This window comes from Leptopilina heterotoma, unplaced genomic scaffold, assembly GCF_015476425.1.
Source record: "Leptopilina heterotoma isolate Lh14 unplaced genomic scaffold, ASM1547642v1 Lhet_121, whole genome shotgun sequence".
Classification (NCBI taxonomy): Eukaryota; Metazoa; Arthropoda; class Insecta; order Hymenoptera; family Figitidae; genus Leptopilina; species Leptopilina heterotoma.
In genome coordinates this window covers 1177535-1189862 of record NW_025110839.1, presented here as the reverse complement: position 1 = coordinate 1189862, position 12328 = coordinate 1177535, and the positions used below count along the sequence as shown (strand labels likewise).

At 22.6% G+C, this 12328-nt stretch overlaps 1 protein-coding gene across 6 annotated transcripts in view; it reads left to right on the top strand.

Annotated features, from left to right (window-relative positions):
• Positions 1 to 12328, top strand: part of LOC122511029 (leupaxin) — a 53163-nt gene that overhangs the window by 31185 nt on the left and 9650 nt on the right. For 4 of the 6 annotated variants that reach the window (XM_043626052.1, XM_043626045.1, XM_043626027.1 and 1 more), the window contains 5 exons: positions 819 to 933; positions 3080 to 3240; positions 3404 to 3581; positions 7094 to 7220; positions 11124 to 11325. In XM_043626052.1, coding sequence (XP_043481987.1) covers positions 846 to 933; positions 3080 to 3240; positions 3404 to 3581; positions 7094 to 7220; positions 11124 to 11325 — 756 coding nt within the window. In that variant the 5' untranslated portion in view covers positions 819 to 845. Of the gene's footprint in view, positions 1 to 818; positions 934 to 3079; positions 3241 to 3403; positions 3582 to 7093; positions 7221 to 11123; positions 11326 to 12328 lie in introns of those variants that run through there. The other 2 variants (XM_043626070.1, XM_043626036.1) reach the window with 1 other exon arrangement.

Below are 12328 nucleotides of genomic sequence, written 5' to 3'. Positions count from 1 at the left end.
TTAACTTAACATGCATCAAATTGCAATGAATTGATACTAAAAATATGTATCAAATTAAAAATTGATCTAAACTTTTGGCATCAACTTGATCCATTTTAGAATCAATTTGATACTTTCAAGAAAACTGCGAACGAAAATCTATAAAATTTCGTCAAATTTTTATGATACTGAAGTCCGCAACGTTTTTAAAAACGAAAACGAAAAAATAAAGGGACGGTTTTTTTATTTTTGATTCTAAATCATGTTAATTTTTAATAATTGTATCTTAAGCAACAATTCATTTCTTAAAAATTAAGAAACATGAAAATTAGAGATGAATTTAACTTGGAAAAAAATTCTTTTTTGATTTTTCGTTTTTAAAAACGTTGCGGACTTCAGCTTCATAAATTTTTGAAATAATCAATTTGCAACATGCTCTCAAAAAAGAGACAACAAGTAAACTAATTTTTCGATTTGAAGACCCAAAATTTTCGTTTCCTTTCTTCAGAGGGCGTCATGTGTGACGCACTTGTGAAATTCTTCAAATTTTTCGAGTAAAATAAAAAAGAACTCGAAAAATCTTTCATTGCATTAACAATCCCATATTCTCAATAATTCCGTAGTTTTCCTGTGTTTTTCACTTTATCGGAAATGTCAATTATTGCTCTGACAAAAATAAGACAAAAGAAAGTTAAAAGTGTAAAAAGAGTGTTTTTGTCCAAAAGAAAAAGTAGCGTGAAATAGAAACTAGTGAACGATTATTATAATATATAAGTAGTGTGGACAGAAAATTTAAAATTCTTTTTTTTTAATTGAAAACAACTATTATATTTATATAGATTATTAAGATAACAAATCCTAACAAGATGGCAGACGTTTTGAGACCCTCGTCACCATCCCTTAATCTTCGATTGGCAACTGCCGCTCGTCATGCTAAATGGGAACAATATCTTAGTAAGTAATTTAATTCAAGGTCGTGGCAACAAAACCCTTTGTAAAAAGAATCTAAAATCCATCTTCAAATTTGGATTCAAACTTGAATTTCAATTCAAAATTGAAACTTCAATTTTTTATTGTCTGCTTGGTCAATGTATATAATTTTCACTCGCAAGAAAAATTTCAGTCAAATTAATAAATTACATCATTGAGTCTTTACTTCAAGAATCGAAATATTATTTTTATAAAATGACGCTATGAAGAAAGGTGATCAAATCATTTTTAGCTTTTGTTTGTGTTATTTCTTACTTTATTTTTTACTTTAATTAAAAATTTCTGTTTTCAATTTATAACTAAATTTTAATAGATATTTATTCTGTTCTCTAAATTCGAATTAGTTCGAAATAATTAATTTTATAGTAAAAAATCAGTCACTGATTGAAATTTAGTATATGTAAATAAATTTTTAGAAAAATTATCGAATTAATAGAAATTTTGTGGTATTCAACTGAAAATAATTAAATTTGTTAAAGAATTTCATTAAAAAGTTTTTAAAAAATCGAATTTTCAAAGTATTTTAATATAATTATTGATAAATAATTGAATTTTATAAAGATTCATATTCTAATAATGTATTCATGTTTCTTAGTTTTATTAGTTGATTTAAAAAAAGATACACACTTAAAATTTTGTAATATAATTGAATTTTTGCAAAGTTTTTTTGAAAATTCTGAAAAATAAGATTTTTGAAATTTTTTAATTCTATTGTTTCAAGATAATTGAATTTTTATAAACAAATAACTGAAATTTTTTCCCATTCTATTAAAAATAATTAAATTCTTTTAAAGAATTTTATTTAAATTTTTTTTAAATAATCAAGGGAAGTTATTCACCGTAATTATAATTTTATTTTTAAAAATTTCTTCGCAATATATTCAATTATTTTCATAAATAGTAGAACTCATTGCAGAATTTCAATTATTTTTAAGACAATTTCAATCGAATTCCTCGAAATATGTAATTATTATTCTTAAAAATTTTATTAAAATTGGTCGAAAAAATTCAATTATTTCTAAAGACTGTAAAAAAAATTCTTCTCAGGAATTCAATTATTTCCATAAATAACAAAATTCTTCAGATTTGCCGAATTCTTTTGAATATTATTTTTAAAAAAAGTTCTTCACTTGAATTCAATTATTTTCATAAATTTCCATAAAATTCTAAAAAACAATTCAATTGTTTTCAAAAGTAATGAAACTCTTCGCAGAAATTCAATTATGCTTAAAATTTTTTTTAAATTCTCCTCAAAATTTCAATTATCTTAATAAATAATTAAATTGTTCTCCACAATTCAATTATTTTCAAAAATTTTAATAAAATTCTACGCAAACATTTAATTATTGTCATAAATAATAACATTCTTTGGAAGGATTCATAATAACTTTTATAAATATAGTAAAATTCTTTGCAGAAATTCAATTAATATCAATACATTTTTATAAATTTGAATTACAATCAAATTTTCAATTATAATTGTTAACAGACAAGATTATTTTTAAAAATTGAAAAAATTCTTTGTTTAATTTAATTATTTTCCAAATTTTTAATTAAAATTATTAAAAAGAACATTATTTTCAAAAAATTTAAAGAAATTCGTCAAAAGAATTTAATTATTCATAAAAAAATCTATTAACAATTTTGAAAGAAATTGGTAGATTTATTTATGTTCGAAATCAAATAAATTTAAATTTGATGAGAAAAAAACCAGGAAAAATTAGGACAAAGCCGGGAATTTTGTTGATCGAAAATTGTAGACACCCTGATAACTTAAAATTTGTGTCTTTTCTTCAAAGCGCATCATTTTATTTTGAGAAAAAAAATTCGATTCTAATGAAACTTAATATGTAATTTATCATTTGAATAAAATGTTTCTCTTCTGTTGTATTTTTTGTCTTTTGGGAAAATATGGTAAACATGGTAAATAAGGTACATATGAGGAAGTAGGAATATTTTTTGTAGGGTGTGTGTTTTTTAATGTATAATTAAAAAAATCTGGTGGAGGCTTTGTAAAGTTTCTGTAGTTGTTCTTTTTTTTCATCGATTCTAAACGAGGGGATTATTTTTTTTTTATTGAGATGTTTAATTTATTCTTTTTTTGTTTCAGATGCTCTTCTTGCTGATTTGCAAAATACAGTTTCACCTGAAACAACAACACCCGGCTACGGTTCTCTCAATGGAAAGAGAAGTCACTCATCAGCCGCCTCTGTTCCTTCTTATAAAGCTTGTGACAATCGACAAAATTCTTCCCCACTTCTATCACAATCGGTAAAGGAAAATTTTTAATTTACTTTTTTTAATCATGCGCTCGCTCCGAAGAAAGATAAGTAAAAATTTGTAATTTTTTGAATGGAAATAGTATCTTTCTTCAGAGCGTGTGCCAGGTATTGAAATTTGTAAAATTGATATTATTTCTGTTTTCATTAAACAGCCGACGTATCAAAATCGTGAGGCCATAGAGGAAGCTATCATTAAATCCGGAAGTGCTCCTTACAATCAAAGCTCAAGTGGAGGAAAAATGCCCTCGCTCAATAATAATCTATCGGAATTAGATACCCTCTTGCAAGATTTAAGCAATGCTCGATATAATACTCACACTCAAGACAGAGGTAAATTTATTTCACTTACAGTTTTGTACCTAGACAAGTAAGGCAGATTGGGGTATTGTGGGCCACACTTTTTCTTAGTTCAATATCTTACACAAAAAATTTTTTTTCAAATTATATAGTCAGTTTCTTAAAATTATCACGTACCTAAAAAAATTTGAGTTTTATACCAAAAAATGCATTTTTATGATTTTTAAAATTGTTGGGGAATTGTGGGCCACTGTCTGAATTAATTTCAAAATGAAGAATAACGATGAAATATATTTATTAAATGTTATAAATGTTTAATTATTAGTTTAAAATTAGAAAAGAAAAAGTAAGAGAATGAAATTAATCAGAATCACAATATGTGGACAAGTAAAATAGGCTATACCATTAATGTTACGTTTTAAGTGAACAGCTCTATCGCATGAATCGCAATGAATAGAATTGCGTTTGTTAAATTATTTTAATAATATGTACCTGCATTGTGTTTGTGCAATTAAATCGACAAAAACAAGCAACATAAACTTCCCCAAAATTGTGGCCCACAATTCCCCAAGTGCTTCATTTTACAAAAAGTTTTGTATTATTTATTCATTTAAATTTGATACAAAAAATTTTTTTTTTTTTTTTTGAGTCGAATGACCAATGCGACACAATAATTAGAAAAATATTTTCCTTAATTAATTTTTGAAAGTCCTAGTAAAAACAATAAAAATTAAAAACCCAAAATAAATATTTGAATGCAATTTTTCAGGTGGTTTACTTTAGACGATCAAAAGAAAATAAAAAAAATTGGATGATCAAACTTTTAAAATAATATTGTTAAATAATGGAGTGGCCCACAATTCCCCAATCTCCCCTACGTAATTTCATAAAATTTAATTCATTATTATTATTATTATTATTGTTCTTGTTCATAAATCTGACAAAAAAATAATATTGAAAATTATAAGCCAATATCAATTTTAAGTGTATTAACTAAGATATTTGCAAATTAAAAAAATTTTTTTTAATAATATTTAACATTTTGTTAAAAAGTTCTCCAACTTTCTTTCAAAAATAAATAAAAAAAATGAAGAATTTCGATTTGTCAGACAACAAATCAAAATTTTTTTAATAAATAAGCAAAGATGTAATTTAAAGTAAAGAAAAAGGTCACAGAGGTCAGGGAATTTGGGGAAAAGTCTGGGAAAGTAGAATTGATCAGAGAAAAAGAATTAAAAGTACTAGAAAAATTTGAATTTTTGAGACGTTACAAATGATTGGAGAAATTCAATAATTATTTGCAAAAGTCATCAAGTTCTTTGCAGAAATTCAAATATGTTCAAAAATTTTTTTTAAATTCTCGTCAAAATTTAAATTATATTTAAAATTAATAAAATTCTTCTCCAAAATTAAATTATTTTCAAAAATTGTAATAAAATTTTTCAAAAGAATTCAATTATTTATAGAAATTTTGATAAAATTCAGTAAATTCTAAGCAAACATTAAATTATTTTCATAAATAATAAAAATTTCACAGGAATTCAACTTTTTACAAATTTTTTATAAATTTCATCGCAATAATTCTATTATTTTCATAAATAATAAAATTTTTTACAGAAATTCAATTATTTTTATGAATAATAAAAATCACCATACAATTTCAATTATTTTTAAAACAATTTTAATCGAATTCCTTAAAAAATGTAGTTATTCTTGAAAGTTTTTTTAAAATTCGTCGAAAAAATTCAGTTATATAAAAATCTGTTGATCAAATTCTTCATGAGTATTCAATTTTAAGAAATATTTAATTCATTCAATAAATCATTTATTTTTGTATTTAAATAATTGAATTCTAGTAGAATTTTCTAATAAAAATTGATTTTAAAATGAATTTCAGTTACAATTTTAGATAATAATATTGAATATTAAAAGCATAATAGCATGCATTTTTAGAAATAATTGAATTTTGAAAAGGTTTCAAATTAAAATCTTTGAAAAATTGAATTTTTTATACTTTTAACTGACATTTCTGTAGAATTAATTTTTTTGAAAAAGTTAATTGAATTTTGTTTTGAAATTATTTATTTTCTAAATATTTAATTGAAGAATTTCCGAAAAATCGAAATTTTATAAAATTGAATTGGAAACAATTCGATTTGAAAATTATCAAAGAACTTTTGCTAAAATTCTTAAAAATAATTGATAATTGAATTCTTTCAAAGTATTTAAACAAAATTTTTGAAAATAGTTACATTTTTAAAAGAATTTACTTAAAAATGTATTAAAAATAATTGAAATCCTGTGAAGAATTTTATTATTTAGGAGAATAATTGAATTCTTGCAATGATTTTTATTAATTTTTTGTTAAAAAATAATTTAAATCCTGGAAAGAATTTTATTATTTATGAAAATAATTCAATTCTTGCAAGGAATTTTGTTACATTTTTTTAAATAATTGAAATACAGTGGAGAATTCTTATTATTTATGAAAATAATTAAATTCTTGCAACGAATTTTATTACATTATTTTTATATAATTGAATTCTTTTGAAAAGTTTGATTAAAATGGCAGTTTTTGAAAATATTTAAATTTCAGTGAAGAATTTCATTATTTGTGAAATGTACCTAATTTAATTCTTGCAAAAAATGTTTGAAGATAATTTTATTTTTCGAGGAATTTATTTAAAATTGTATTAAAAATAATTTAAATCCTATGAAGAATGTTATTATTTATGAAAGTAATTGAATTCTTACAACGAATTTTATTAGATTTTTTTAAATAATTGAATTCATGTGGAAAATTGTGTTACTTGTAAAAATAATTGAATTCTTGCGAAGGATTTAAATTATTAAGTATAAATTATTGAGTAATTTAATTTAGAGATTAGGAAAAAATGGTCTTTTGAAAAATTGTAATTAAAATTTTTTGAAGATAATTGAATTTCGGAAAATTATAATTTAAAAAAAATATATTTATATAGTTAATAAAATAGAAATAATAAAATAATTAATTATGATTGTAATAATTTTGAGGTAGAAAAAAAAATTAGTTTAACCTTCCAAGTCTCAAAAAACTTTATCACACCTGACACGTTTGAGACTGAGGCCAAGTTGGAAATTTTCCAAATTATTTTCGATGACAAGTTGTGTATTTGTCGCATCATGTTTAATTACGAAATTTTGTCGTAATAATTAATATGTCACGATTGATTATAATTTTTGTAAACGTTAAGTTTTGTGTCACTTTTTTAAAATTTCGTTTTTTATATAATCCAGAACATTATTATTGTATTTAAATTTAAATATTTTGTATTTGTTTGTTAATTATTATTAATTAATAATGACATTTTTTCCTTCGTAATTGTTATTCGTATCTAGATATTATCAAAATTTAAATCCGAGGAAATTCTTAATTGATAAAAGTAAGATATGAAAAATTGACTAATTAGTGATTTTTTTTGTCTATATCTAAAGTTTATTATTATTATAATGAAGTGATAAAAAAAGCAGAAAGATTAATTGAAATTTGTTATAAATAATTACAGATAGTCGAGCATCAAATGGAGTTACAATTAGTCCTACACTCCATTCACCGGGAAACACTTTATCAACATCACGACCCACTGTTGATTCCTTATTAGAAGAATTAAATACCTCTGTGATTCCAAATGGGTAAGTTTCTCTTTCTTTTAATTTATATTAACGTTTTGTTCTTTTTAAAATTCTTTTCTTTTTTAATTTTTGAATGAAAAATAATTTACGCTTAAATTAAATTAAATTTTTGACGATAAAGAAGAATGTTAAAATTGCTATAAAAGTGTAATAAAATTGTGACATTAAAGGTGATTTTACTTGAAATATCGAGGAGAGCTGACAGGAAACTTGTTTTTTTTTATTATTTAAATGTGTTTTAAAATGTGCTGGATTCTACCTTCTGATGATATACATATCGATGCTATTTTTGTGTCTTGCCTCACACACTCATTATTGAGAGAATATAGAACACTGAGATACATCGATCTCTGAAGATTTCACGAAAATAGACATAAGGATTGAAATTTTCTTCAAATTTATCGAAACAACTTTATTTTCATTATTTATTAGCTCTCTCTCTCACTAATTTTTATTTTCTTTTTTCTGATTTCCTTTTACATTATTTTCTAGACACAGAAAAAAAAAATTTTATTTGATTCAAATAACCGATTACTTGACTATTATCAATTAAATATTTAATTGAATCAAATAATATTTATTGGAGTTAATTAAATGGTATTTGCTTCAAATACTGAAATTATTGGTTCAAAATTTAAATACTATTTAATTGACTCCAATAAATACTAATATTTGATTCAAGTAAATATTTAATTGATAATAGTCAATTAATCGGTTATTATAATCAAATAAATTTTTTTTTCAAAGTATTTATCAAAAAATTTGTTAGATTATTGAATTCATTTGAAGAATTTTATCAACATTTTTTTCAATAATTGAATTCTTTCGAGAAAATGTAATTAAAATTAAATTAAAATGAATAATTGAATTTTATAAAGAATTCAATTACTTTCAATAATTGTAATAAAATTCTTTGCAAAAAGTTAAATTTATATATAATAAAAATCTTCGTAAAAAATTCAATTATTTTTATATAAATAATAAAATTCTTATTAGGATTTCCCTTATTTTCAATATAATTTTAATTAATTTCTTCGAAAATTTCAATTACATATTTTTAAAAATCTTGTAAAAATTCTCCGAGAAAATTTAATTTTTTCAAAAAATAAATTTGAATTAATTCTTGAAATCTTTTTACTTTTGCAAATTATTCAATTCCAATGAATTTAATGAAAGTAGTAGTATTAAAAAAAATTAAATTTCTATAAAGAATTTTATACAAGTTTTTGAAAATATAATTGAATTTTTTGAAGAATTTTATTAATATATTTGTAAATATCTAATAGTTGAATTCTTTCGAAAAATTTTACTAAAATTATATCGAAAATAATTTAGTTTTAAGAAGAATTCTTGCGAAGATTTTTATTGAATGCTTTGAAAATAATTCAATTTCCAATTGTTTGAAAAATTTTTCAATTAGTTATTAATAGAGTAATTCAAGTATTTTGAGAAAATTTGAATTAAAATGTTTTAGAAACCTTTTTTTAGAATTTTTAAATTAAATTATTCAATGCTTTCGTAATTTTGTTAAATTATATTAAATTATATAATTGTGTTATTTATTTTTCTACATGAATTACAATTTTTTAAAATTACAATTTTAAATCTTATGAAATGTTATTATTTCTAAAAAATTTCAACTCTAATAAATTTTTTCAAATTTCAATTATTTTCTAGATTTTTTAACTACAATTATTCTCTAATTCAAAAAATTTAAAAAATTATGAAAATAATATTATAAAATCACAATAATTATTATTATTAGTATTATATTATAATAAAAATAATAATAATAATACTATACTAATAGAAATAATGATAATAATGTTTTATTTGTCTTTATTCTCAAATAAAATTGAGAGAATATCAGAAAAATTGAAAAGCTTAAGGAGGAAATAAAACCAAAAATTCTCTTCATGGCCAATATTGTTGGACGTTAAATTTTCCACATTATTTATCGCTCTATCTCTAAAATGAAACGAATCGCATGAAATTGAGCGAAAAATGTATCTCGAGGTTTATTAAAGTTGAAAAATGAGTGTTGACTGGCAAACGGTTATACCTGATGAGATCATTTCAATAATAATAATTTTTCGAAAAAATATTACTATCTGCGGAAAGAAAAATTGTCATTTTATCGATGTCTTAAATTGCAAATTGCACGTGCTATACAATTCTTTTCTTAATACATTCTTTTCTATTAATAAATTTTTTATTTTATTAAGAAATTTTTTTTATTTTATTAACAAATTTTTTATTGTATTAACAAATTTTGCTTCCTTATGGAAGCATTGTTTTATTATTATTTTTTTTTTTTTGTTTATTATTTTTTATTGTTTTATTGTTTTTATTTATTTTATTATTTTATTTTATTTTATTTATTTACCAAAGTATCCCACGATTCATTTACTTAACCAATTCTATTTTATTAACAAATTTTAATCTTTTGACAATTTTTTTTATTATTGTATAAACAAATAAATTTTGCTTCCTTTATGAATGCATTGTTTTATTTTATTAACTAATATAATTTTATTAAGAAAGTAGCAAATAAAATAAAATTCTTTCAAATAAAAAATTGATTTCCATAATATTTAACAAAATTTCTTATTTTAAAAATTTTTAAAATTATTTTCGGCAACTCAATTATTTTCAACAAATTTTAGTTACGATTTTTAAAAACAACTATTCTTTTTGATAATCTCTAAAATTAAATTATTTAAAACTTCAATAATTTTTGTTAAAAAAAATATTTAAAGCTTATTGTTATTTATTTTAATTGAAATTTTCAAATAATTTCAATGTAAAACAATTGAAATTTATTTATTTCTAAAAATTACAACTGCAATTTTTTTTTACTAAATTTTACTAAATTTTTAGTTACAATTCTTCAAAAAATACAATAATTCCTAAAAATAATTTTTTAAAGTGAGAAAATAAAATTCGTTGAAACATAAAATTTACATTCATGGAATTTCAGAAATTTTCCTATTTTTTCAATTTTTAAAAATTATTTTTGGGAATTCAACTATTTTCAAAAAATTTTAATTACGATTTTATAAAAAAAACCTCATTTATTCAGAATTTCTGAATAAAATTTTTCAAATTTTATAAGAATCTTAAATAAATAAATAAATAAAATAAAATTTAATTAATTTTTGTCCAGCAGAAATTAATATTTTAAATACTTTAATTGTAAAACGTTTTGAAATTCAATTAAAATTAGAACTACAATGATATTGAAATATTTTTAAGCTACAGTTCTTTTTTCAAATGAATTCTTATCAAAAAGTTGCTACGTGAATTGAATTATTTAAATACAAAAATAAATAATTGATTATTTCTAAAAATTTCAATTACTTTTGCATTTTTTTGAATTTTAGAAAAAAATTTATAGACTATTTAAGATTTTGAATAATTTGATATTTATTTTTGATAAAATTTCCTTACTTTACTGTCCTGTGAAAATTCTAGGGGACTTTGATGTTTTCAACGTTTTTAAAAACGAAAAATTAGACAATATTATTTTTATTATTTTGGCTTCAATTTTAAGTTATCTGTAAGTAATTTTCCTTTAAAAAAAGTTAATTTAAAAAACAATTAGGCACAAATTAGATGAATTTAGAGAAAAAATTATTTTCTAATTTTTCGTTTTTCAAAACGTTTCAGACTTCAGCCTCATGCAAATTAATTATGACAAACTTTTGACATGACAATTTGAGCTGTAAAGCAATTTGGAATCAAAAAGCTTTAAACTTCACGTGAGGACAGAATATCTGGATTATTATTATATAATTTTATTTTATTATAACAAATGTTGCTTTCTAAGGAAAGCATTGGTTTTATAATTGAATTTATAATTTTATTAATGAGTTGAATTTTATTGTCTATTTATGTTAACAGGGAATACTATCCTTCGGAGGGAAGAGTAAAGGTCACAGTTCAAGAAACAACGACAGAAATTGAGCCTACAAATGGATTCGGTTCGACCGGAAGTCCTTACATTCGATCCGAATACGATCAAAATTTCGCAACCAACGGACACACTGCGAGCAGTGCCACTAAGGAATTAGACGATCTTATGGCTTCGCTATCGGAATTCAAGGCACGTTTTTTTTCGATTTTCCGATTTTTTCAGTTTTATTTTATTCAATTCTCCTTTTTTCATTTTCTTTCAATTCTTCATTTTCTCAATTTTCTTATTTTCTTTTTTCTCAATTTGCTTTTTTTCGCCTCTTAGTTTGATTTTAATTACTAATTAAGAGATTTTAATTTTCGTTCAGTGTATATAGTTGAGAAAAAAAGCGAAAAAAATTACATTTCCAAAAATAATTATTTGGAATTTTTCCAGAAAAATGGTAAACACCTCTTATCTAGAGATGTTTAATGTCCGCTAAACTTCTTGGAAAATTTGCGAAGCTAACATTAGAATTGCGCGCACTGAGCGACGTTTGTTACCATTTGGCACAGACAGAATTCCATCCGTTTTGTGAATATGTTACTCGAAAATCTTTTTAACAAATATTACAAAACAATTGACGAAAATAAATTCCAAGGATATATTTGGAAATTGTTTTGGGGAATATTAATTTATTATTGCTGAAGAAAGAGAGATGAAAAAGGGGGAATATAGAGAGAAATAGAAATAGAGAGCAAAAGGAATAATAAAGAAATAGAAAAAGGGAAAATTATTTTTGGAGAATAAAAGGGGAAATTAGGATTATTTTTTAATTTTTTTTTTTGAAATAAGGGGGGAATTAATGAAGAAATAGATGATGTTGAGGGAGTATAGTAATCATTGACGTTATAGTCACACTCCTGCCCATTCTTGGCTGGCCAGGTTACCGAAATAACTTCCATTCCACCCGGACCGTCATCTGCCCCTGGCCTCGCCACACCCTGCATCATCTTCGTCGACGCGATCACTCGCCTAAATGTTCCGCGTTTATTAGGAAGCCGACATTGTAAAAGGGAGAGAGAGGGGGGGGGGAAGGGGAGCAAAAAAACCTAGAAACCAAAAAACCTGGTGGGGATAGAGACAGTCAACTACCGTTTCCAAAAGCTTTCAAGAGTCAGTTTGCAAGCACGCGCTCACACCAAACGGTTAT